The following is a 26,252-nucleotide window of genomic DNA, read 5'->3' on the forward strand; positions in this document are numbered from 1 at the left end:
CGTGCAAGCCCTGTGATAGTCTGGTGACCTGTCCAGGGTGAACCCTGCCTCTCACCCAATGTCAGCTGGGATAGGCTCCAGCCCCCCCGCGACCCCTAAGTGGTTACGGAATGAATGAATGAATGAATGAGCAGAACGATGTTTGTGCAGAGTAAAAACAGAATGCAATGATTCACAGGTCCTTTCTGACCTATATTCAATTTACACTTTAAAGACAATATATTTAATGTTCAAACTTTATCATTATTTGTTAAGATATACTCAAGACAAGACACTCATGGACTTTTATCTTACATATTTTTTAACTTCTCTTAACCAATATTCATTAAAATACAGAGGACTATCACTTTGGAACAACCTTCTTCCATCTCTACAGTCATCATCTACATTACTGTTATTCAAAAAACATCTGAAAAGGACTCCAATTTGCAAAGTCTCTAAACACTTCATTGATTTATTTGTAATTTGTGTTGGTTTTTTTTGTTGTAAATTGTACATCTTAAATAATTTTGTAGTAATTCTTAGTCTGGATCTCTTATTCAATTTTCCCTGTATTGTCTATATGCAGTCAGGTCCATAATTATTTGGACAATGAGACAGTTGTCGTCATCTTGGCTCTGTACACCACCACAATGGGTTTTAAATGAAACAATGAATACGTGCTTAAAGTGCAGACTTTCAGCTTTCATTTAAGGCTTTTTTCAAAAATGTAGTATGAACCGTGTAGGAATTACAACCATTTCTTCACACAGTCCCCCAACGTTAAGGGCTCATAAGTATTTGGACAAACTAACATAATCATCAATTAAACAGTCAGTTTTAATACTTGGTTGCAAATCCTTTACAGTCAATGACTGCCTGAAGTGACTGCTTGTGTTTTGGGTGTTTTGCCCTCAGTTTTGGCTTCAGCAAGAGAAACGCATGCTCAATTGGATTCAGGTCAGATAATATGACTTGGCCATTGCAGAACATTCCACTTCTTTGCCTTAAAAATGTCTTTGGTTGCTTTTGCAGTATGCTTCAGGTCAATGTCCATCTGCACTGTGAAGCATCGTCTAATGAGTTTTGAAGCATTTAGTTGAATCTGAGTAGGTAATGGTGCCCCAAACACTTCAGCTTTCATCCTGCTGCTCTTGTAAGCAAGACAAGACTTCACTAGAATAAATACAGAGGGTTTATCACAAGATGCAAACCATTGGTTAGCCTTAAAAATGGAAGGCCAGATTAGAGTTTGTCAAAAACCATCTAAAAAGCCTGTACAGTTGTGGAACAGCATACTATGGACAGATAAAACAAAGATCAACTACCAGAATGATGGGAAGACAAGAGAAGGAAGAAGGGAAGGAACTGCTCATGATCCAAAGCACACCACCTCATCAGTGAAGCATGGTGGAGGTACTGTTATGTCATGGCCATGTATGGCTGACAGTGGAACTGGTTCTCTTGTATTTATTGATGATGTGGCTGCTGAGAAGAGCAGCAGGATGAAAGCTGAAGTGTTTGGGGCTACATTATCTGCTCAGATTCAACCAAATACTTCAAAACTCATTGGACGATGCTTCACAGTGCAGATGGACATTGACCTGAAGCATATTGCAAAAGCAACCAAAGACATTTTTAAGGCAAAGAAGTGGAATGTTCTGCAATGGCCAAGTCATATCATCTGACCTGAATCCAACTGAGCATGCGTTTCTCTTGCTGAAGCCAAAACTGAGGGCAAAACACCCAAAACACAAGCAGGAAGTGCAGACGGCTGCAGTAAAGGGCTGGCAGAGCATCACCAGGGAAGAAGCCCAGCATCTGATGATGCCTATGTGTCCAACACTTCAGGCAGTCATTGACTGTAAAGGATTTGCAACCAAGTATTAAAACTGACTGTTTAATTGATGATTATGTTAGTTTGTCCAAATACTTATGAGCCCTTAAAGTCGGGGGACTGTGTGAAGAAATGGTTGTAATTCCTACACGGTTCATACTACATTTTTGAAAAAAGCCTTAAATGAAAGCTGAGAGTCTGCACTTTAAGCAGGTATTCATTGTTTCATTTAAAACCCATTGTGGTGGTGTACAGAGCCAAAATGATGACAACTGTCTCATTGTCCAAATAATTATGGACCTGACTGTATGTATGTGCAAATAAACTAAACTAATTTGAATTTGATGCCTGCAGCACATTGCAAAAAAGTTGAGACAGGGGAGTGTTTACCTCTGTGTTACATCACTTTTTCCTTTAACAACACTCAGTAAGCATTTGGTAACTGAGGACACTAATTGTTAAAGTTTTGAAGGTGAAATATCTCAAGATTCACAAGTGGGCCTCACAAAATCTTCGAGATTTAACTCAACCAAAGTGCTGTGCAGAAGGAATAAGACGCTAAAAACACAGACATTAGAGGTAACATAACTGTGAGGTGCACAGTTCATACATTCAGACACAGCACACACAGGCATGTATCAGAGAAGGCCACATCAGGGGGACTCAACCGCTAACAAATAAAAGTAGGTAGTAGAAGATTTAAAGAATGTCTGTGTGAAGGACTGGACCAAAATCTCATCTGAACACTGTGAGACACTTGTTTCTTCACACAGGAAGCATTTTGAAGTTGGCATTGTAAACAAAGGCTTCATCAAGTACTTAATACATCTCAGTTAGTGCATTTAATTCCTTTTTTCTTGTGTCATTTCATTTTATTGCACGTTATCTTTAAGGATTTAAATGTTATAGAAGTTGTAGATAAGACTCTCGCACACTGTCTAATTTGCAAAAATAATGATTTTAATGCTGCAACGTTTCAGTGACCAGACCTTCATCAGGCAAACAGTCTAGCAACCGAAACGTTGCAGCATTAAAATCATTATTTTTTTAAGTTTAACAGTCTGCAGGAGTCTTTTCTACAAGTTTTATTCCTCTCGTCCCTCTCCTACGCACCTGTTTGAAAGTAGTTGTGCAAAGTATTCCTTCACTTTAAGGATTGAAATGTTACGATTTCTTCATCAGTGTAATTTGACTGAGTTAAAACCAATGGCTCGAGAAAAAAAAAAAAAGATGTGTTTAATACTTATTTCCGTCACTGTATGTCAAAAAAACGTATGTCATTGCTGTTCTTATGTACATGTTACACAGCGTCCCAACTTTTCTAGCAATCTGGGTTGTGGAAAGATGTTCCTGCATTCATCTTCTTTCTGGTTTCTCTGTGCTCACCTTGACTCTGAGTCTGACACGTGTACGTCTGAGCAGGATTTTCAACTAGTCTGGAACCAATCACAGTCCGGTATGCAACTTATACAACTGTGATGTGGAAACTTGAAGCCTCCAGGGCACAAACACTGAGAGCTGACTCCTCAATGAAGCAGGAGGCATCTTGTGCCCAGCAGTTGAACTTGGGAAATGAACAATATTTGCATATTCATAGATTATGGATTTTTTTCAAAGAGGGCAAGGGCGCAGACGTGTAAAAATCCATATGAGGGTATTTTCATGTGGAGGCTTTAAGAAATACAGTGAGAAGTAGGTGGACAGGATCATGGAGTCAGAGGAGGTAATGTGAGGGATACAAACCTGGGCAAACCCGACAAAAAACAGCTGATGGTTTGTCAATCCCAGTGCAGGCAGCGTGGCCTCGTTGCCGTTCTTTTCAATCCAGTTCACGTAAGCCTTCAAAGCAACAAACGATCATGTTACACACATGCATTTATAGATCTGCTCATGTAAAAGTGTATAATCACACAGACAGAGGAAAAAAAAGAAGATCCACAGTGTTATTTCCCTCTGGTTCACGTACCACAAGCTGCTTTTACCTCCGTATGATTTGCTCCTCTGCTTCAGAGCTTGTGACCTTTCATTACATGGAAAGAATGTGTGCATGTGAAGAAGTAACCAGAGGCTGACAAGGCCACTCATAACCACCTGTTGCATTTCCAGGCTTCGCTGTAAACCACACAACCTGCTTTTTCCAATACAGATGAATGGATGTGACCCGCAGTGGCCTCGGAGAATAAGCTAATGCCGGGGATTAATGTCAGATCTGCGTGATCGTTTTCCGACCTTCTGAACGTGCTATCTGACATCGTTGCCATAGGAAACATAACAGCAGCAGCCTGAACTTCCTCTCTCTCTCTCACAGCAGCGTTTAATCGTTCGTCTACATCAGTGACAGAAAGTCATTTTGTGCCCATGATTTAATCACATAAAGAAAACATCCACTCATGCTTTCTATCTGACATCAGACCTTGTAGGCGGCCTTGAGTCCACCGTTGTCAGCGATGTTTTCTCCCAGGGTGTGTCGTCCATTCAGAGGCTCCTTGTTGATGCTGTAATTTCCATACTGCTCCACCATGCACTGCGTCTGCTTCTTGAACGCCTCCACAGAAGAGTTCTTCCACCAGGGACGCAGATTTCCATCCTTGTCGTATTCTCTTCCTTTGAATAAAAGGGTGAAATATTCAACAAATCTTTTAGTATCACGAGAATGATGAGATTTAGCATCTTTGTTTAAAATGGAAAACTTTTCTACCAACCTTGGTCGTCAAAAGCATGAGTCAGTTCGTGTCCCATGACGACTCCGATCCCACCGAAGTTAAGAGCTCTGAAAAGAATTCAAGTCACACATTTTAAAAATGTACATGAAGCACAACTTTATAACCCTTGACAACAACTTTTCAATATTTGTGTGCATGATGTGTTTTTCCATTGACGCTCTTGGCCGCGCAGAGTAAAGCCATGCTGCGACGATTTTTGTTTCCATTGTCAGGTTAGACATGCTGAGCCACACCAAGACATGCTAGAGATGGACCTTCTCTGAAGTGGGTCTAAAAATTTAAAAGCCCGTCCTAAAGCAGGTAGCGGTGACGTCAAATGAGCGATGTCACGTTTCTGCGCTGAGTTTTGGTGATGTTTCTGCTGCAAATGCCAGCAGATACTTTGTCGATTTCTACTGTTTAAAGAAGAGAAAAAAATGCAATGGCAAGCACCTGGTCCGCTTCAGAAACGCAAGCCCTGTTCGCTCTGTAGACTGAGAAGACCCCTCAAAAGGGCCTGGCTGGCGCAACCAGAAATGAGAGGGCCTATCAATCTGTTGCCTGCAAGCTGTAGGAGGTGGAAATCCAGGGTTCCTACGTGAAGTGCCGCGAGAAAATTTAAAAGGGAATAATTGACCACAATTACACCAGCGGGCGGACACAAAGACTGAAAGGTGGTTTGACTTGTAGGTGTTGCAAGGAGCCTAAAAGTCCTACACTGAATATGTGGATGGTTCAAATGATGGAAACTACTGCATGGGAAAAGATGCTGGGAAGATTCAGTTGGAAAAATGATATGGTTAATGAACAATGGCACAGCTTCAGTGGATATATGTCTGGAGGGAGAAATCTGATCGTGTAATAGCACACTTGTAAGAGACACGTTGCACTAAAGACTGGCTCACTACCATGACTGAATAGCTGCCTATCCTGTATTAATGTCTGTCTATGTTCGCTAGACTTCCTGCCTGTTTGTTTGTTTGTTTTTGACTGTCATGGTATTTTATGCAATAATATAATAAAATCATATTTTAATTACAAAAAACAAACTTTTTACCGTACTTGCTGATACTGTCACTGTGTCCACACAGTAGTTCATGTGACAGATAATCTGTGGAATAAATCATGCACCTCTGTACTGCAGACATGTCCAAAGTCTGGCTGAGGGGCCAATTGTGGCCCACAGACCAATTTTAAACTGCATGTGGATTGTTTCTCATTTATACAGGATATTTTTTAGTAACTTAAATGGTGCGAGAAGCAGCTGGCCCACATTCAAAAAGGTTCGGACACCCCTGCTGTAGAGCTTCCAATGACATTTGCAAGAATCTACTGCACATGAATGAAAACAACCAATCAGAGCCGAGGAGTCTCTAAAGCCCTTTTTCCACCGAGCAGTACGGTTCGGTACGCTTTTTTTCTGTTTCCACTGTGAAAAATTGTGGATGGTACCAATGGAACCATTCCTACAGTCCCCATTTTTAGTCCCCCCTCTGTTGGGGTACCTAGCACACAGATCTGGTACTAAAAGGTGGAGCTGTGAACACTGCAGTCTGTTGATTGGTCAATAGAGGACGGTCACTCTGCTCAGGGCTGAGTTGTGGCTGGTTTTGAGGCTCATGTAACCACTGTTAATACCATGGAGAGTCTAATTATTAAACTGTGACTATAAAATGAGAGGATGTTTTGCTGCCTCTGCCTCAAATGTTTCCAGAAACTGAAAATAAGAAAGTTTGTGAACCGGCCACCATGTTGCAAACAGTGGATCGAAAACCAAGAGCCAGCTGAAGCAAACTTTCTCATTTTACAGCTAAACAGTACACTAAAATATGTTTCTGTAAACATCTGAGGTGAGAAATATGCAATGCAGTTACAGAATCTTGATTCATATTTGATCAGCGCTGCCTAGTTTGACACTTTGATCCCAATTCTCGAGCAGATTGACAGCTGCGTTAGAGACTCCTCTGCTGTTGTTTTCCTTCAGTGGCCACAGATTCTTGCAAATGCCATTAGAAGCACTACGAGAAGGAGGAACACAACTTTTTCACATATTATCTGTCTTATTATCAGTTTCAAAAAATATTACAAAAAGTTACTGTCATAAAAGTTACCAACTGTTTCTTTAGAAGCAACAGTTTGCAAGGGAAAAAAATGGGAAAAACTCTTCTTCACTTTTTCGGCAAGATTTAGATGAGATTGATACCACTCTCATGCCTGTCTGTGCTAAACTAAGCTAACTGGCTTCTGGCTCCTGCTTCAGACTGAACAAAGACTGGAAACAGATGGCAGCAACTAGCCTGGCTCTGTCCAAAGGTAACAAAATCCACCTGCCTACCAGCACATTTAAATTTCACTATCTTGTTTGTTTAATCTAAATAAAACAAAGTGTAAGTGACAATTTGTGGTCTTACTGGAGGTTATGTGCTTTCTTGTTATGTGTGAGTTCCCACATCTCAGATTTGTTCAGCAATTCAAATCGAATCAAATCAAATTGAATATTCAAATAAAAATAAAAGCTAATGAAGTGAGACAAAATGGCAATTCAGTCTGATTATCAGGTTAAATCTGCAGCACACCGCGGGGCTCTCACGTGTAGTTAAAAAACAGCTGTTCAATTTCTTCATCTGGTGCTGCTTGGCTGTGTTTTTTTATTACCAGTGCTGTTTTATACTTCACTGGTGTTTTTATCTTTGCGCTGCTTTGATGGTTTTGTGAACTAAAGACAATTTTCCACTCTGGTTGACAATAAACCTTTTTTATATTTTAATAAAATCCAGATTCGTCGTGCAGGAGACCTACTTAGGCCACGAGCGGCTGTAAAACGGAGCCTGGAGAATTCCTGCAGGCAGCACCATCTCGTTCTTGGTCGGGTTGTAGTATGCATTCACGGTCGGAGGGGTCATGCTCCACCTGAAAAAACAAGGAACACAGGACCACCATAAAAGGCTGACATCAAGGGTCACAGCAGATTCAGAGTATCTATAGCGCCTGCTTGGTCGTGCCAGGCTGACTGCAGATGGGTTTGAAAAGCATGGGAACCCTCATCTGCCCCCTCCTCCCCCCTCTCGTCTAATTAGAGACAAGGATCAGTTCAGCGGGGAGAAGTTGGTTGCCTGGGAACATTTGTGGATGGCAGCCGTATTCTGCTGAGTCAGTATGATGGGAATGTGTCCTCGTCGGAGAGTGTAGCCTCCTCTCTGGCAGGCGGGGCAGTGGAAGGGAAGAGGGAGCAACTCACTGGTTTCTGTTGGGAGTTTTCCTTAGCTGGTCGGCAGTCACTCTAGCTGAGAAGTTGTAGTACTGCATGACATTTTGGAAGTAGAGCTCCGACACCACCTCGAACTAAAAGAGAAGAATCACAAGTGATGAGTTTTGTGTTGTGGGGAGACATTTCTGTGACACATAAAAGTGACAGGATGGTCAGGACATGTGACGCAGCTCCACATTTACCTACATCATTGAACACTTTGTCCAGCTTTGTGGCGTTCATGATGAACTCTGGGTATCCAACCATGTTGTATATTGCATCCGCCTGTCACCAAATAAAAAAAAAGACTGTGAAAGACGCATTTTCACACCAGGTGGCAGTGCTGTATTTCTCAGCACACAAAACAGAGCTCATTCAGATGTTAATGTCTCTCTAAAGCTTCAGTAGGAAACTTCCTGGGAAAGAAACACACATCTTCCTCCTACCTTTTCTTTTGCTGCTTTTTTTGTCTCCCAGTCCATCCACCTCACATACTTCAGGCTGTCCTCAAACGCCCGTTTAATCTCTGCAACCATATCCTCAGCCTGGAGCACAGAAGACACAGAGGAAAGTCATAAAAGCACATCATCTCGCACAGCAGGAGCGGCAGTTTGTGAAGGAAAGGACTTTCAGAGGGCTTACAATGGCCTTGCTGTCCTCGGCAAAGGTGGCTTTGACAAACATGGCTCCCAGAGCGAAGCCCAGGGCGCTGTCTGTGTCGCTGACGCACACCTTCCAGCGTGGAGTGCAGCTCTGCAACACCAGATCAACACATCAAGACATGTTGGTAAAATGCATCATCACTGTTAGATAACATCCGACTATCTGGAATGTGATTTCTCTGTCAGTGTGCCATATTTCGTTCAGCCTGTTTCGTCACTTCTTGTATTTCCCAGAATAAACGTGACAAATCTCCCAGGACGTGGGTAGACTTGTACCATTCAGCCCTGGGCAACGTGTGTAGGTGGAGAAAATTGTGGTGATGGCGAAACAGTAGCAGAGTGAAAGTCAGACCGTGAAAGTGCTTCTGTGAAGACAATGCAGTCTAGTAACAGACTGCTGTTTCTCCTGCAAAGCAGTGTGACAGTTTGGCCAATCCGTTCCAACTTCTCACCTAATGCGTGCTGGGATAGAGGCCTCCTACCACTCTGAACAGGATAAACATGAATGTAAGATCGATGTTTTTCTCCCTATATGTGAAGAAGGGGCCTACATTTTCTATTGGCTGTGGAGCTGCAACATAAATGTCTTTACAAGTCCAAAATTACGACCCACAACCCTAACCGACCCGAGCATTAGTTAAATATATGTATGCTCTACTGTTCTTGTACAAGATATTACAGACCCGATCCAGAGAGTGTCCGAGAGGAGAGGGACCCGAGACGTGGGACAGGTAACCTACCTGACAAACCTGCTACTTAAAACTGCCACTAAAAACGCCACTCTACTGCAAAGAACATTTATCATGTCAGATACAACAGACTGTTCTCACACATCTTAATGTACATAATGTTTAATAATGTTTGAGAAGTCTATTTTTATTTTATTCTATTGTCACCTATTTTGCTGTTGTGATGTGAGCTGCTTTAATGATTTGATTTCCCCAGCTTACTATCCATCTTTCCCCAGCTTAGCCTCCAACTCCCTGGTGCTGCAGCTCAACATGCTTTCACCTTACTTCTGCGTTTGTGATCTGACCATATGTCAGCACAGTCAGTCATCACACAAGTTACACACTCAGCACTTTTGTGTGTGTTGGATCTCGGATCCCAGATACCAGTTAGACTAATGAAGACTTCTACCGCAACAAATAATGATTGATTAACTGATGAGTTGTCAGCTATTAAATTCATTGGCAACCAACGTGATAATTGATAAGTCAGTTTGAGTAGTTTTTGAAGGGAAAAAAGTCATAATTGTCTGATTCCAGCTTCTTCAATCTGAATATTTTCTGGTTTCTTTACTCCTACTTTAACAGTAAACTGAATATCTTTAGGTTTTGGTCGAAACAAGACATTTGAGAACGTCGTTTTAGGCTTTGGGGAACAGTGATCAACATTTGTCACCATTTTCTAACATTTTATGACCGAACAAATAATCGATTAATCGAGGAAAAAAGACCGATTAAAGGTCTAGTGTGTAGGATTTTGGGGGGGGGGGGGGGTATAGGCAGAAATGGAATATGATATAATAAGTATGTTTTCTTTAGTGTGTAATCACCTGAAAATAAGAGTTGTCATGTTTTTGTAACCTTAGAATGAGCTGTTTATGTCTACATTGGGAACAGGTCCTCATCCACGGAGATCTCAATGTTGCATCGCCATGTTTCTACAGTAACCCAGAATGGACAAAACAAACGCTGGCTCTCGATAGGGCCATTCACCAACACTGATTTATTCAGTGTTTTAACCGGTTTTAATCACCAGGTCCATCTGTTTTGAAGAGAGATCTCAGCGGTAAAAACCTCCTGAACAATAAACACTAAAGGAATTCTAACCAGGAGAAGTACAGCTAGATGCCAATAAAACCCCCTAAATCTGACACACTGGACTTTAAATTGACAATGAAAATAATTATTAGTTGCAGCCCTAATTGGTTGTATTCCTACCAGCGGAAGAAATAAAAAGACGTCAATGCTAAAATTAATCAGCATAGTTTTGATGCTTTTTGGATATGTACAGAACACAAAACACAAACTATAGCTGCCACTGTTAAAAAAATCTTGAATATTTCTTATTCTTTTCTAAAATAGACAGAAAATCCACACAAATGAGGGAAAGGGTTATGATCATGAGAAATGTGTGACCTCTGTGCTCAGTGTTCTTGAGGCAGAGCTGAGCTGTTATCTCTCTGTGGGCTGAGACACAGTGTTCTCTCTAAAGGACAAAGTGGCTTTTTTGTTTGGACAAAACACCCAGGACACCACACATGGTATTTACAGTCAAAGCTGAAGCAATGCAAGCGAAATGCAAAATATCCTGTTTTTGCCCTCATTCAGAAAAATACAATATTCCTGCTGATCTGTTTACATGACTAATGAAAAGGAATATTCCACTAATACCACTGTTTACATGCAGCTGTGCAAACTCACATTAACATTGACATTGTTTATCACTTCAAGATATTGAAAAGTTGGAGTCGTTTTTGCGATTTTGCTTCTTTGCTTGTTTTCCACCAGTGGCCATGTATCTCTACTCCACAGCCTTGCGACCTGTTGGCTTGTGAACAACCAATGCAAGAGGCCGAGTGTCGCAATAAAAACCCTAGACGCATATTCTGAATGTGCTGTATACATGTCCAAACACTATTAAAACCCAACTAATAGGTAGGTAAGGAGGTAGACAAGTAGGTAGGTAGGTAGGCAAGTAGGTAGGTAGGTACATAGGGAGGTAGATAGGTAGATGGGTAGGTAGATAGGTACTGTAGGTAGGTAGATAGATAGGTAGGTACATAGGGAGGTAAATTGGTAGGTAGGTAGGTAGGTAGGTAGGTACATAGGTAGGTAGGTAGGTAGGTAGGTACATAGGTAGGTAGGTAGGTAGGTAGGTACATAGGCAGATAGATAGGTACATAGGCAGATAGGTAGGTAGATAGGTACACAGGTATGTATGTAGGTAGGTAGGTACATAGGGAGGGAGGGAGGTAGAGGGAGGTAGATGGATAGGTACATAGGTAGGTAGGTAGGTAAGGAGGTACATAAGTAGGTAGGTAGGTAGGTAGGTACATAGGGAGGTAGGTAGGTACATAGGGAGGTAGATAGGTAGGTAGGTACATAGGGAGGGAGGGAGGGAGGGAGGTAGGTAGATAGGTAGGTACATAGGGAGGTAAGAAGGTAGGTCAGTAGGTAGATAGGTACATAGGGAGGTAGGTAGGTAGGTAGGTAGGTAAGGAGGTAGGGAGGTACATAAGTAGGTAGATAGGTAGGTAGGTAGGTACATAGGGAGGTAGGTAGGTAGGTAGGTACATAGGGAGGGAGGGAGGGAGGTCAGTAGGTAGATAGGTACATAAGGAAGTAGGTAGGTAGGTACGTAAGTAGGTAGGTACATAGGGAGGGAGGGAGGGAGGGAGGTAGGTAGATAGGTACATAGGTAGGTAGATAGGTACATAGGGAGGGAGGGAAGGAGGTCGGGAGGGAGGGAGGGAGGGGAGTAGGTAGGTAGGTAGGTAGGTAGGTAGGTAGGTACATAGGGAGGTAGGTAGGTAGGTAAGGAGGTAGGGAGGTACATAAGTAGGTAGGTAGGTAGGTAGGTAGGTACATAGGTGGTAGGTAGATAGGTACACAGGTATGTGTATAGGGAGGTAGGTAGGTACATAGGGAGGTAGGTAGGTACATAGGTGGTAGGTAGATAGGTACACAGGTATGTGTATAGGGAGGTAGGTAGGTACATAGGGAGGTAGGTAGGTACATAGGTAGGTAGGTACATAGGTAGGTAGGTAGATACATACATAGGGAGGGAGGTAGGGAGGTAGGGAGGAAGGTAGATAGGTACACAGGTATGTGTATAGGGAGGTAGGTAGGTGCATAGGGAGGGAGGTAGGTAGGTAGGTAGGTACATAGGGAGGTAGGTAGGTAGGTACATAGGGAGGGAGGTAGGTAGGTAGGTACATAGGGAGGTAGGTAGGTAGATAGGTACATAGGGAGGGAGGGAGGTACATAGGGAGGGAGGGAGGGAGGGAGGTAGGTAGGTAGGTAGATAGGTACACAGGTATGTGTATAGGGAGGTAGGTAGGTAGATAGGTACATAGGGAGGGAGGTAGGTACATAGGGAGGGAGGGAGGTACATAGGGAGGGAGGTAGGTAGGTAGGTTGATAGGTAGGTACATAGGGAGGTAAGTAGGTAGGTCAGTAGGCAGATAGGTACATAAGGAAGTAGGTAGGTAGGTAAGTAGGTAGGTAGGTACATAGGGAGGGAGGGAGGGAGGGAGGTAGGTAGGTACATAGGGAGGTAAATAGGTACGTCAGTAGGTAGATAGGTACAAAAGGAAGTAGGTAGGTAGGTAGGTACATACATAGGGAGGTAGTTACATAGGGAGGTAAGTAGGTAGGTCAGTAGGTAGATAGGTACATAAGGAAGTAGGTAGGTACATAGCGAGGGAGGTAGGTAGGTAAGTAGGCAGGTAAGTACATAGGTAGGTAAGTAGGTAGGTCAGTAGGTAGATAGGTACATAAGGAAGTAGGTAGGTAGGTAAGTAGGTATGTCGGTATGTCGGTATAGGTCGTTGGTTGGAGATGGATGGATGGATGGATAACTATTGCGCACAGCAGTGGAAACTTGAAAAGGTCTCACTTGGAATATCCAAACAGAATATTCTGTTTACATGAACTGTATCAAATTTAGAATATTGTCAGAATAATACTGGGATATTAGTGAGCATGTAAACACAGTCAATTTTTGAACCTACATAAACTTTAAAGCGACATACTCCAGTCGTGTGTACTGAACTTTGATTTACCTCGCAAACAGAAAAGTTTCCTTTAGTGACAGTAAATGTGCTTTTATGTGTTTAATTTTTATTTTGTAGTCACAATTTCAGGCATTACGCTGAAAATCTGGCATTTTGTTTATCCCTGTTTTTACTCATATTTACAAAACACAAACACACACAAACACACAAATGCACATATCTATTTCAACAACTGTGTCTCCATCTATCTTAAAACAATGATTTTACATCTAAACTTAATAAACACAATCTCACTCTAAACCAGCCACTTCGCTGACTGTCAAACATTCCTTATATGCCAAAGTTATTATCAGGTGAAAGGAAGGACAAGGACAAATGGGGATGCATGTAAACACAGATAAAGAGGACACAAGGTCGGACGGCGGAAATGAGGAGTGTTCTGAGCAAGCAAACAGCAAGTTGTAAACGCGTGCACGGAGGCACGGATGGAAAAAAAGAGACTCGGCCGCACTGTCACATAAAACAGATACTCAAAGAGACACACAGAAAGTTTTGGGTTTGTTGTTACAGCTTGACCCCAGTTGAAAAGAAGGCAGAGGGAACAGGATCCTGCTGAGATAAGGGCTGAGGCCACCGGAGCCTTCACAGTCAAACTGTTACTCACTGAGGAGAAAACAAACTGCTGCTAAGTTCATATAATGTAGATTTAGACAGGATACGTGTTTAAGTTTTAATATCTTTGACTACGTGTGCGATTAAAGTCTCAGTTCACCCAATTTCCGAAAACAATTTTCCCATTTATCTGCAGTGTAGTGGCATCAAGTAACACAGATTATTTTGGTTTAATTAACCTTGGATTTAGGATGAATTTTTGCTTTCGACCCCAAAGGATAAAACAATGTCCCAGTCGCTCTGGATAATCCACAAACATCAAACAGTTTTCAGTGGAACAGCTTCTTTGGTCGAAAGCGGTTCCAGTAAAAAACTAATCCAGAGCGAGGTCTGTGGATTATCTAGAGGAACCAGGTCCCTGGAAAGACACGTCACTGTCAAACGTTTTACATGGAAAATTTCAATCTTATTTGCAGCTGAACTTATCCTTTAGCCTCGCCACTAACCATCTGACTGTGTCCAGATATACATGAAAAACAAGTTAGTGAGAGAAATCACGTTACGGCAGGAAATCCTTGTAAATCCTCAACATGCATTCAGAATACATCTACCCAAAATAACAATTTTCAATCAAGACTGTGACACGTGCAATGATGCCATTTTAGTGTTTTCTGATTTGTATGTTTTGTTTGGAGTATTTTAAGCCCAGTTCAGACCACCGATTTACGAAGAGACGAGTTGAAACAGGCAGCTACTTGCAATGTGCCGTTCTGCAACGTTCTAAAAACCTGCCGGTTCACACCAATGCAACTAGATGAGATGGTGTATCATCTCGATGCTACAACTATCCATACTTCCGTTCTGTTTTTCAGCTTTTCAGGCTGATTTTGTGGCTGAATATAATTTGTAGCTTCTTAGAATATGAATGAGTATAGTGATAGTGAGATACTGGCTACAGCTGCATTTGTAGTAGTGGTGAAACGGCGAAAACCTAAAGAAAACGAGCATCAGATGGACTGTATTCATAATAAATACACCACAATAATATAAGTAAGCAGCGCCAATTAGTTAGTCTATGAGAATGTGTGTGTGTGTGAGGGGGCGTAAGCACATACAGCGAGCAGCAGCAGTGACTCACCACCCGACACTGGCACACCGTGAGGACAGAAACAGAGGGTTTGGCGGAGACGGAGCATCTGCCACAGTAGGCGAACACGCTGTCCGTGGTCATTTTGACTTGACCACAAGCTTCACTACATGCCGATTGGCCGTTGAAACCAGTGACCAGCCTTACGTTCTAAGACCAGCTGTCAGCAATTTGACCAGCTGAATTGCAGGTGACACCATCAGCCAGCTTGAGTTTGAGATATCTAACTTTTTTTTATTTCATTTTATTTTTTTTAGCAGATTTATCTTTTAAATCTCTTATCCTAACTATTAAAACCAGGTTTCTCCTTTAATTTTCCTCCTTTAATTGTTATTATTCAAATACTTTTATTGATTTTTCCTGCAGTGTAACTGTTATTCTTGTATTGTATACCCATCTTGGTGTAATTTAACTATTTATTTATCTTTATTCTCTAGTTCTTTAAATGAATTGCTTGTAAATGACCTTTTATAATGTGTTTCTTTTGCACCTTGTGTAGATGCTTTTGATGTTTTATGTAGAGCACTGCTGAAATGTGCTGTATAAATAAACTTGCCTTAAAGTTTAAGAACTCAGGTTGCTACATTAAAGCCAATTCCCCTCAGGGGAATTAATAATGTATATAAACATTAAAAAAATAAAATAAAAAATTAATTAAACATGAAGCACCGACGAGTCATTATAATTCTTTTACTAAAGTCTTGTCATACTGAAGGGAAAATCCTGCTCCTCTGTCGTTGCCAATTTCCATTTTTCTGCATTCAGTGAAAACAGAGCCGAGTGTCACACACAAGAACAAGAGGTCAAGTGAGCGCTCTCTAAATCAAACTGTTTGGCTAAGAGCCATTTCCTCTGCCGCACACACTGGCCTTCTAAACAGCCAGATACATGCAGAAGGACAATGACAAAACAGTCAGATACTTGTATGCAGTTCACAAATGTGTTAAAACACATTATCAGGACTTTTTATCTGCTTAATCCCAACTCTGTGTTTAAATCTCTGTGTGTCATGCTGGATTATAGAGTGTACATTTTATCTCTCACCTTCTTGGTCCCATACATGACCTCAAGGAACCGCTGCTCTGCGTCCTGGAACCTCTCGTCCAAAATGGACACCATCTTCCTCACCACTTTCATTATCATGTAGTTGTTAAGGAGGCTGAAAAAAGGAAATATCACATTCATTGTTTTGCTGCTCTCTTCAGTAGCTGCCTGAATGTTCACCACTGTGCCTGTCAGCAGGAGGATTTATGCATGTATCTACTGTGTAAACATGAACAGACATAGTAATGTTCAACCTGTAATCAATGTTTAAATGGGAAAACTATTAAGGCCTGCAAAGTGTCTGACCTTTTATTTGTTTTAGTTATGAGGTCAGAAACTTGCTGGAGGTATTCTTTGGCATAAACAACCACCGGCTCTGACTCGTTGAGCTGCACAGGAGCAAACACTTCTGTGAGGTATGGCATCCAGTCCACTGCAGGAACCAGAGTCTGCGGACACACAGATAAAACACACATAACCAAACACTGACAAATGCTGTTGGGAAACATTTGATACACAAATATGTAGAATTCCATTTATATTTTAACACTAATATAGCTTTTCACTTTCTTTGGTAAAATCTACTGCTAGCTAACCTAGCACCACTGAGCTAGCTAATGTTACAGCTCCACAAAGCATTTCCCCCCAGTTGAAAACACCAGGCACTCCTCAGGAAAAGCAAAGCTGTCAGCGCTTTGAAAGTGCAGCATGTTTTCAGCTGCAACGCTTTAGTTGCGTCTAATTGCTATGACATGGAATATGCACAGAAATAAAAATGTTGGTGCAAGGTAAAATTCTTGCTCCGGATGAAGGGAAGGCTGAAGGGTATAGGGAGGACAGACCATCTGGTCTGTGTGGATTCATGAGAGGAAACATATATAAATATATATACACTGTATTAACATATTTCTCTTCTGTTATTGTTGTTCAGCACTTGTACATGGAAGATGTGACGGCTGGTCTTTGTGGTATTTGTCCCTCCTCCACTGTGACTGAACAGCTGGGTAAAAAGTGACAGTAAAGAGCACAGCGTCTTTCCCATAGATTAACATTTATCACTTGGTGCTCAAAAAAATGCTGCACTCCCATTGCAAAGAATTGAAAAGAGCCACGCTTCCTTCTGTGCAGTGATACAGTTGGCGGGTGTAATTCAGTAGAAAGAAAATAGTTCCCACTTAAAACTGCTCACAACAAATTCTGTGGATTATCTTGAGTAGCTGGGTTGTGATTTCTGCAAAGAGACACTGCTGTTGAGTTTTGGAAATGTATTTTTTTGGTGTTTTGAGCACCACAAGCTGAGTGCCATCTAGTTCCATTGTACTGGAGAGAAGGCAGACATCTCAATGGCCGATATCTCCAACACTCTGCAACTCACACCAAAACAATCTAGATTAATAAATAGCACTACAGGTAAGAGGAAAAATATGTATTTTTGATTTTGAGGTGAACTGTCCCTTTAAGTGCTGTTTACTGTTGCTGTACTTACTGTCAGATCTTTGGCCTTCATCTTATGGTAGATGAGCTCCTCATCTCTCCTCTCTTCCTGAGGGACTGTGATGTTAGCAAGGGTGGTTTCAAAGTCCACGATCTCCTGCATCAGCGCCCGAGACGTTTCCTCGGAGCCGCCCAGGAGAACCCCTAACTCCGTCAGGAAGTTTAGGTATGCCGTCAAATACTGCAAAGTCCAAAACAGGCAGCAGAGTGAGGTGGAGGTGGGGGTGGAGGGGGGTCGGGGAGACAAAGGGTGTGTGTATTTGAGAAGAATTCAATTAGGAAAGTAATCCTGAGCTATGCAAACACAAGCTACTCTGCAGAGTTTCTACCCTGAAGGTGAAATATTTTCTTTAATATTTGCTGACTTTCTTTGCAAACATCCGCAATGAGCCTGTGGGTATTTTCAGAGTTAAATTACAGGTGATTTCTTTTGTTATTTCTCATTACAGAAAATTACAGATCTTGATTTAATGGCCTGACTTAAGCTTCAATTTATTTTAAAGGTTGGCTCCATCATTATCATTATTATTATCATTGATGTTTTTATATCATTCTGTCGCTTTACATTAGTGTAACTTATGTATTCAGATCCTAAAATTCAGATTTTGATCAAAATATGTGTATTTCAGCCTCAAAATGTAATTTTCTCAGGCCCCTCTAAACACTTTTTCCCACATGATGTGATGTAGATTTCTGACAATGTTGTTGTTATCCCACATCCTGCTCTGGACGCCACATTAGTTCGATTTCGAAAGTCAGACATAAACAACCAAACTAAACTACTCAGTTGGCGGTAGACCCGCAACTCCCTCTGAGCCATGAGGTAAAATTACTGTTTCTGTCAATGGACTCTGGTGGCTTTGATGAGAGCACAGATAACAGCTTCAGTTCCCTGACAGAAAGGGCTGTCTGACTGCAAGGGAAACTGGTAAAATAATCTTAATAATGGGTACATTTAAACTGACACTGACTTGTTTTCAGGTGGTCCTTTTTAAGGGGGCTAGAATACGTTTCGCTGCTGCACCCACCCACAGTCCCGTTTTCACCAAACACTTTCTGTATGGTATCTTTAGAACCAAAAGTAACCCTTCAGACCTGATACCTAGACCCTAGGTCCATTTAGTGTTTCCACTGCAAACAACACTCCTAAATGTGGGCGGGGTTGTTGTCACTCACTGCTCCGTCCAGCACTCACTGTATTTCCTCATTACCGGTGACACAGATGGAAGTCTGCACCTTGTTTATCGTCCACAGAACGAAACTGCACGCCAGCATTTTCAGACCAAAACAGAACAGGCTGCAGTGAGAGTCTCTCTCCATGGGATATTTAAAAACAGTGGGTTGTACTTTTAGTCCTTCTCAGGCAAGCTCAGGGGTTTAGTGTTGCTGGAGCCCACAGGAACAACGCTCCACGACGCTTTTGAGTTCACATAATCCGACCGGAATTAATATATATTTTTAAACGCTTGAAGATCCCCTCATTACTAAAAGTGTGTGTAATTTAAAAGCTAAAGTGATGGTCAAAGTTGTTGTAGTTACATTTAAGGTGTGTTGATGGATTCACATCATCAGCTCATGCATTGAGTAACATTACAAGTTAATGTTCCACCTTAAAAGTCGCCGGCATTCGGCCCAGTGAGTAACCTTTGTTCTCAGTCTCCAGCTGCTGTGAGAGGCACAAAAACATCCTTTGATTTTTATAGTTACAGTCTACTAATTAATGTAGAACATATTTTAGTCTACTGTTTAGCTGTAAAATGGGAAAGTTTGCTTCAGCCGGTGCTTGGTTTTTGATCCAATGTTTCCAACCTGGTGGTCAGTTCACAAACTTTTTTATTTTCAGTTTCTGGAAACATCTGAGGCAGAGGCAGCAAATCATCCTTTCATTTTATAGTTACAGTTTACTAATAAAACTGTCTACAGTATGAACAGTGGTTACATGAGCCTCAAAACCAGCCACAACTCAACCCTGAGCAGAGTGACTGTCCTCTACTGACCAATCAACAGACTGCAGTGTTCACAGCTCCACCTTTTAGTACCAGATCTGTGTGCTAGGTACCCCAACAGAGGGGGGACCAAAAATGGGGATTTTATGGAACTGTTCCATTGGTACCATCCACAACTTTTCACAGTGGAAACATTAAAAAGCGTATGGAACTGAACTATACTATACAGCTTGGTGGAAAAAGGGCTTTACTATTGCAACCCTACTCCTGTCTGCTTCTCCACACTGGGAGTGTGTCAACTGGCATCTACTGTAGGTAATACACTGACTGTGGATTAATTCATGTGTTTATACAGTACAAATGCAGTATTATATTAAATATTCACCTTGTTTAATAAAACTCTCTCATTTTCCATGCCCACACTGTCAGTGAACAGTGTGTGTGGGGGAGGGGGTGGGGGTATAACCGCTGTAACCTACATCACTGCTTTTTGATAACAGCTGTGTGGGAGTTTCCGTTTTAAAAACAGGGAAATGATCTCAGATTGACCTGACCTTTAACTTTCACAGTTTAACTTTGTACACGCTCAACCACTGTAAAACCAAGAATTCGCCCATGGTACCTTTTCATTTGCTGTTTTGTTGAGGTAGTAATCCCGTGACGGTAGCCCCAGGCTGGACTGATCCACCTAGAGTCAAGAGAAACATCCTATGATTTCCAGTTCAGCCTCCATTTCAACAATCACAAACAACCTTTTGTTTTCATTCCTGCGTTGCCAGCATGTGGGCTAAAAGTAGAAGCCCGCCAAAGATCATATCTGTCCTATTTGTAATGGTCTCATGATACCCTGCAATGGAATGAACTCTTGTGTCAAGCTGTCAGTGTGAAACCAAGAACACTGTGATAATGAGTCGATTGTCCCCAGAATATAAGCAGAGATAAAATCTGAAGGAGGCCTTTAAGAGCTGCTGGAGAACATTTGATTTAACAATTTAAAGTTGATTTAAGATAAATAGATGCCTGATTCTCTCACCTGGATGATGTTACTGCTGGAGTTTTTGGAATCGGTGCTGACAAACACTGTGAAGAAAGGCGAGGTGCGATAGTTGGCCGACACCATACGCAAAACTTCCTGGAAGTTGTCCTTGTTCCAGGGTTCAGTCAGGGCCCATCCTCCTATCTGAAACAGGCAGCATTTAGGCAGACAGTCAGAGACCGCTGGACATGAGGAAATGAAGACGGACTGAAATGATGAATGCGTTTGATGTTTGACCGCTTTAGGAAATAATCATACCTGTCTGATAAGCTCTTGTAGGGGCTTAGCTCCTAATTCTTCAATCTTGGCCTCATTCATACAGGCATGATAATATCGCTGGGCTTTTTCCTCGGCCTTACTCAGACCTTTCATCGTTGTGTTTTCTGCCAAATAAAGATATAAGATTAATTACGTGAATGAAAAGCAAACTGTTTTACCCAGCTCAGGAAATTGAGCCGGAGAAAAACAATTTACACCTTTGCCTGGGGTGAAGGCAGCTGAGGACACTGCATCGCAGTCACACAAGGACACTTACCTAATAAATGCTTCATTACAAGCATGTTGTGCTCCCAGAGGTTGCTGAAAGGTCCCCAGCGGGACTTGCCTTCAGGGAGGGGGTTGTTCTTCATCCAGCCTCCACAGGAAAAATTGTAGAAGTCATGGCAGGGGTCGACAGATCGGTCCAGGGCTCCCATGACCGCACTGGCCACAGTAATGCACGGCTCTGTTAGACACAGGCCCGGGTGAGCTGCAGAAGAAAAGAGTGTTTGAAAAGAACATGATTAGTTCATAATTCACAATCCATATGGTCTAGTGGTTAGGATTCCTGGGTTTAATCCTGATATGGAATTCACTCTTCAGGTCATAACACTGTTGAACTCTTGAGCTTATCACTTGACGCTTTACTATTTTATTTCACTCTACCTATATTACATGTTTCCGTCCTATTTTACAACTGTATACACCTCTGTATATGCTGTATATACACTCACTGGCCACTTTATTAAGTACATCAGTTAAACTGCTCGTTAACACAAATAGCTAATCAGCCAATCACGTGGCAGCAACTCAGTGCATTTAGGCATGTAGACATGGTAAAGAAGACCTGCTGAAGTTCAAACTGGGCGTCAGAATGGGGAAGAAAGGTGATTTAAATGTCTTTGAACGTGGCATGGTTGTTGGTGCCAGATGCACAACCATCTCTAGGGTTTACAGAGGATGGTCTGACAAAGAGAAACTATCCAGTGAGCAGCAGTTCTCTGGGTGAAAATGCCTTGTTGACGCCAGAGGTCAGAGGAGAATGGTCAGACTGGTTCAAGATGATAGAAAGGCAACAGTAACTCAAATAACCACTGGTTACAACCAAGGTCTGCAGAAGACCATCTCTGAACCAACAACACGTCCAACCTTGAAGCAGATGGGCTACAGCAGCAGAAGACCACACCAGGTGCCACTCCTGTCAGCTAACAACAGGAAACTGAGGCTACAGTTCACACAGGCTCACCAAAACTGGACAACAGAAGATTGGAAAAACGTTGCCTGGTCTGATGAGTCTGGATTTCTGCTGCGACATTCAGATGGTAGGGTCAGAATGTGGTGTAAACAACATGAAAGCATGGATCCATCCTGCCTTGTATCAACAGTTCAGGCTGCTGGTGGTGGTGTAATGGTGTGGGGAATATTTTCTTGGCACACTTTGGGCCCCTTAGTACCAACTGAGCATGGTTTAAACACCACAGCCTACCTGTGTATTGTTGCTGACCGTGTCCATCCCTTTATGACCACAGTGTACCCATCTTCTGATGGATACTTCCAGCAGGATAAACAGCCAACAGATCTGCAGCAACTGTGTGATGCTATCATGTCAATATGGACCAAAATCTCTGAGGAATGTTTCCAGCACCTTGTTGAATCTATGCCACGAAGAATTAAGGCAGTTCTGAAGGCAAAAGGGGTCCAACCTGGTACTAGCATGGTGCACATAATAAAGTGGTTGTTGAGTGCATATGTACACATTAGGATGCCAGGCTGATGGGAACCCCTGCCAGGCCAAATCATCTTTGCTTTCATTGCCAAAAATAACTCAAAATATTTGTTTATTTGGAAAGCAATGGTAGGGGAGAGTCCTCTTTACTGTGTTGCTGTCATTTAAGGTCACACTCATTTCTAATTTCTCTTCGCAAAAAACGCTCCTCTGTGGGCAGAAGGTCAGAGCAACTCCAGGAACTCCATATCTCCTTACTTCACATCCTACAGAGCCTCCGCTGCCTTTTTTTCCTCTCTCTGTCCTCGTCCACTCTTCAATGCATATACTCTGGCTCACATAAATACAGTTTCTGTGTTTACAATAATTAATTGTAAACCTAGGAGGAAAGCTGAATACACATTTACTACATCCCTGATCACATTCATTCACAGCTTCCTTTTCTTTTTTTCATACATATTTAATCAGCATTGTTGGAGGGAGCCTGGGACTTACGATTTTCATTTCACCAACGACTGCTTCTTTAACTGCTGTGCATATGATAAACACAGAACTTGAACCCGGGATAGTTCACGTATAAGCCCTATGCTTTTGAGGACCACGGTGGGAAATCTGAAAGTATTTCCCGGTAGGACATTCAAATATATGTATGCACTTTAGTTTTCAGACCATCTGGAAACTGTTATTTTAGAGAAGAAGCTGCAACAGCCAAGATGAACAACCTGGGTGGAATTTCTCCTCTTGTAAAAATCCTTTGTAAATAATTAGAGCAACAGTGAGGCTTGATGATCTTGTCTTTGTAGGAGGAAATGTCACACATCGACTGTTGCCAACTGATTATGCAATTGTCTGACTAATTAGTAGACTGGATAGATAGCGAGATGAACATTCAGAGTTCTGCCTGAGTTAATCTAACTGTTTAAAAAGTAAGGTTTGCCTTGCTTTTAAATGACATTTAACTGTCTTGTAAACCATACATGCCATTGTTCTTTTGTGTGTTGTGCAGAATACTGTTTAGTGAAAGTGATAAAGGGGCAGCGAGAGGCTTTTAGCTGCTCTGTCTTACTCTTAAAAGTCTAAACACACAAGATGTTTTACAGGAAGAGCTTTAGAAAACTAAAGAAAGTGTTTAGAGAAGTGCAAGTGCGAGAACAATTCCAGGGTAGGACTCACCTCTAACACTCGACTTACTGTAAAGACTTCCACCGTCTGTCCATATAAGGTATGAAACAGAGACGGAGACAAAGTTATGAGCGGCGATGAGGTTAGTACCCCGAGGAGAATTCATCCCTGTTCCTTTTATTATTTCAAAGTGTGATCTGACATGCGGTTCTGAATGGGAGGAAGTGGCATTAGGGTTTCCCATGGTAAATTTGAGGAAACCGGCACAGATGAGACGCCGCCTGGATGTAATGGCAAATCCACAAGCCCTTTTTCCATAATGAACAAGCTCAAGGGAGAGATTTAGAGTTGTTTTTAGGCAGCTTAGCTGAAGGTGAGGCTTCGGTTTAAAATAATAAACCACATAAACTGTATTAAAAAAGCACAGCTCTGTAGTTTTTAGGCTGGAGAGACAGAGGAGAGAAATCCAGGGCACCTCTGGAATGAATGTGGGTTGACTTTTGTTTGTCTTATACCTCTTTTGCATTCAGTAGCTTTACAGATACAACCTCATTTTTATCATTACAAACAAAGGGTAGTGACCGTTTAAGGAATAGTTTGATGTTTTGAAAAAGTTTTTGTTTTCTTCCTGAGAGTTAGATGATACCAAAACTGATACCACTCTTACGTCTGTACGAGAGGTGTCATGAGATACTGGTATTAACGATTATTTAAAAGTGAAATATTTATAGCATGGTAACAATACACATATGGTAATATTGTGTAAGTGCTCCAGCACCTCTTAAAGGTATACTATGCAGGATTGTCAGTTATTGTTTGTAAGCACGCTTGCCAACCCCAGATTCACTCCTGTTTGGCGTTTCCCCTTTGTGGGGAAAAAACAAAAAAACCTACTTTGTGTTTTTTTTTGGCGCTGTGTCTCTTGGATGCCTGTTCCTTATGGTCTGGTATCTGGTCACTATTTCATAAAGCCCTGACCTCACCTGAGCGCTGTGGGGGTAAACGCCCGTCAATGTCCTGAACAAAGAAAAGAAGAGGGGAGAATCTGGGGTTGGCTTTCAAGGTCCTGACCCACCGAGCCAACGGTCGACTGTTGGTCAATGTTGGGCCATCGATGAGCATCCATGGTCCTCATGGTGCTGATTGTCTTTTTTTCCACCATTCACCATTTCAGCATGTTGAATCTGCGACAGTGAAGCTCATCGGTGAATGAAATCACTCTGATTGGTAGTTCAGCTCAGCGCATGGGAAGAGAAATGGAAGTGAGGAACGTAAACAAACAGCTAAAGTCAAGAGGGAGTGAGACCAAAACAAACTCACAGCAAGAGGGTTCCGGTTCAAAACCTGACTGTGGGGAGTTTGCGTGTTCTCCCTGTGTCAATGTGGGTTTTCTCCAGGTACTCCGGCTTCCTCCCACAGTCCAAAGACATGCAGGTTAAGTGGTGACTCTAAATTGTCCGTAGGAGTGAATGTGAGTGTGAATGGTTGTCTGTCTCTATGTGTCAGCCCTGTGATAGTCTGGTGACATGTCCAGGGTGTACCCTGCCTCTCACCCAGTGTCAGCTGGGATAGGCTCCAGCCGCCCCGCGACCCCCAAGAGGATAAGAAGTTACGGAAAATAAAAAAAAAAAAAATTCCATTGAGATCTTTAGCAGAAATGTTTCGTGATGGTTTGTGTTACTGTTCACTGTCGCACAATAAGTATACTCTGTTCTTTCAACACTGGATTGTGCTGTTAATATGCTAACTGGCCAACTAGCATCAGGACAGTCTTCAAGTTTCCCTTTTTGAATGACATATACAGACGACCGTTGTTTGGTGGTGTGGGGAGTTATTCCTCCACATGTGCTGGTTAGTCATCGGTTGAAGTCTTTGCGATGTGTTCAGGCTCCCCCACGCAGCAGGGGGCTTTTTTCACCGCTAGTTCTCTGAAGTCACGCTGGCGTAACTGGGCCTTTACTTTCACTTTAGCTGGCAACTGTGTTTCCAAACAGTAAGTGACAACCCTGCATAGTATAACTAGCATTTCCCCTTTTGTATGTGCATATTTATTTCATTCTTCTTTTTGGAAAAGGTTGCTCTGTTGTCGCTTTTTAATTTTATGATATATTTAAAACCTTCAGAATAAAACTGAGTTTACATCGGAGGTCCCCAGGCCGGGCTATTTCAGGGAGACCACAGGTGTTTCTTGTCAGCGTATGTCACCACAGCGTTGAGTTTAAAAAGCACTTCAGACTCACTCTGTTTGTAGAAGACCCCAGTCGTGATGAGAGATATGAACAGGCCCACAGACACAACACACAACAAAAACAGCAGCCTCTTCTCTCTCTGCGTCCTGTCTGGCCAACATGTGGGACCACGGCCGTGCAGTAGAGTCACCTGTGCACAAACACACACAAACACATTAACCCTAAAGAGTTTAATTTAATCCCTTCAGTCATATACAACCATTCTGAGGAGGTTAGCGTGGTTAAAGACATGTTATGACTTTTAAATCAGCTTTAAACCACACAAACACCCACTCTGACTGGTGTTACTTTGTTGAACTAATGCAGTGTGGAAAATATTGTGTACAGTCAAACAGTGTCTCTGGGATTTGATGACAGGTTTGGTTTTCAAAGCACAATGGCTTTTCTATCGCAGGGCTTTCAACCCTCCTACACAGAAAAGGTTAAGCATTCTTCTATTGTTCCCTC

The 26,252-nt window shown here is 42.1% G+C and overlaps 1 protein-coding gene across 2 annotated transcripts in view; it reads right to left on the reverse strand.

The window, feature by feature from the left end:
* Positions 1-26,252, reverse strand: part of ece1 (endothelin converting enzyme 1) — a 42,389-nt gene that overhangs the window by 1,441 nt on the left and 14,696 nt on the right. For both annotated transcript variants that reach the window (XM_033626409.2, XM_033626408.2), the window contains 16 exons: positions 25,797-25,935; positions 20,986-21,198; positions 20,709-20,833; positions 20,448-20,594; positions 20,037-20,102; positions 17,461-17,649; positions 16,281-16,423; positions 15,975-16,089; positions 8,408-8,518; positions 8,212-8,310; positions 7,973-8,050; positions 7,757-7,860; positions 7,318-7,428; positions 4,519-4,586; positions 4,230-4,420; positions 3,560-3,655 (listed from right to left, as the gene is read on the reverse strand). In XM_033626409.2, the coding sequence (XP_033482300.1) occupies positions 3,560-3,655; positions 4,230-4,420; positions 4,519-4,586; positions 7,318-7,428; positions 7,757-7,860; positions 7,973-8,050; positions 8,212-8,310; positions 8,408-8,518; positions 15,975-16,089; positions 16,281-16,423; positions 17,461-17,649; positions 20,037-20,102; positions 20,448-20,594; positions 20,709-20,833; positions 20,986-21,198; positions 25,797-25,935 (1,995 nt within the window). The remainder of the gene's footprint in view (positions 1-3,559; positions 3,656-4,229; positions 4,421-4,518; positions 4,587-7,317; positions 7,429-7,756; positions 7,861-7,972; positions 8,051-8,211; positions 8,311-8,407; positions 8,519-15,974; positions 16,090-16,280; positions 16,424-17,460; positions 17,650-20,036; positions 20,103-20,447; positions 20,595-20,708; positions 20,834-20,985; positions 21,199-25,796; positions 25,936-26,252) is intronic.

This window comes from Epinephelus lanceolatus, chromosome 1, assembly GCF_041903045.1.
Source record: "Epinephelus lanceolatus isolate andai-2023 chromosome 1, ASM4190304v1, whole genome shotgun sequence".
Lineage (NCBI taxonomy): Eukaryota > Metazoa > Chordata > Actinopteri > Perciformes > Serranidae > Epinephelus > Epinephelus lanceolatus.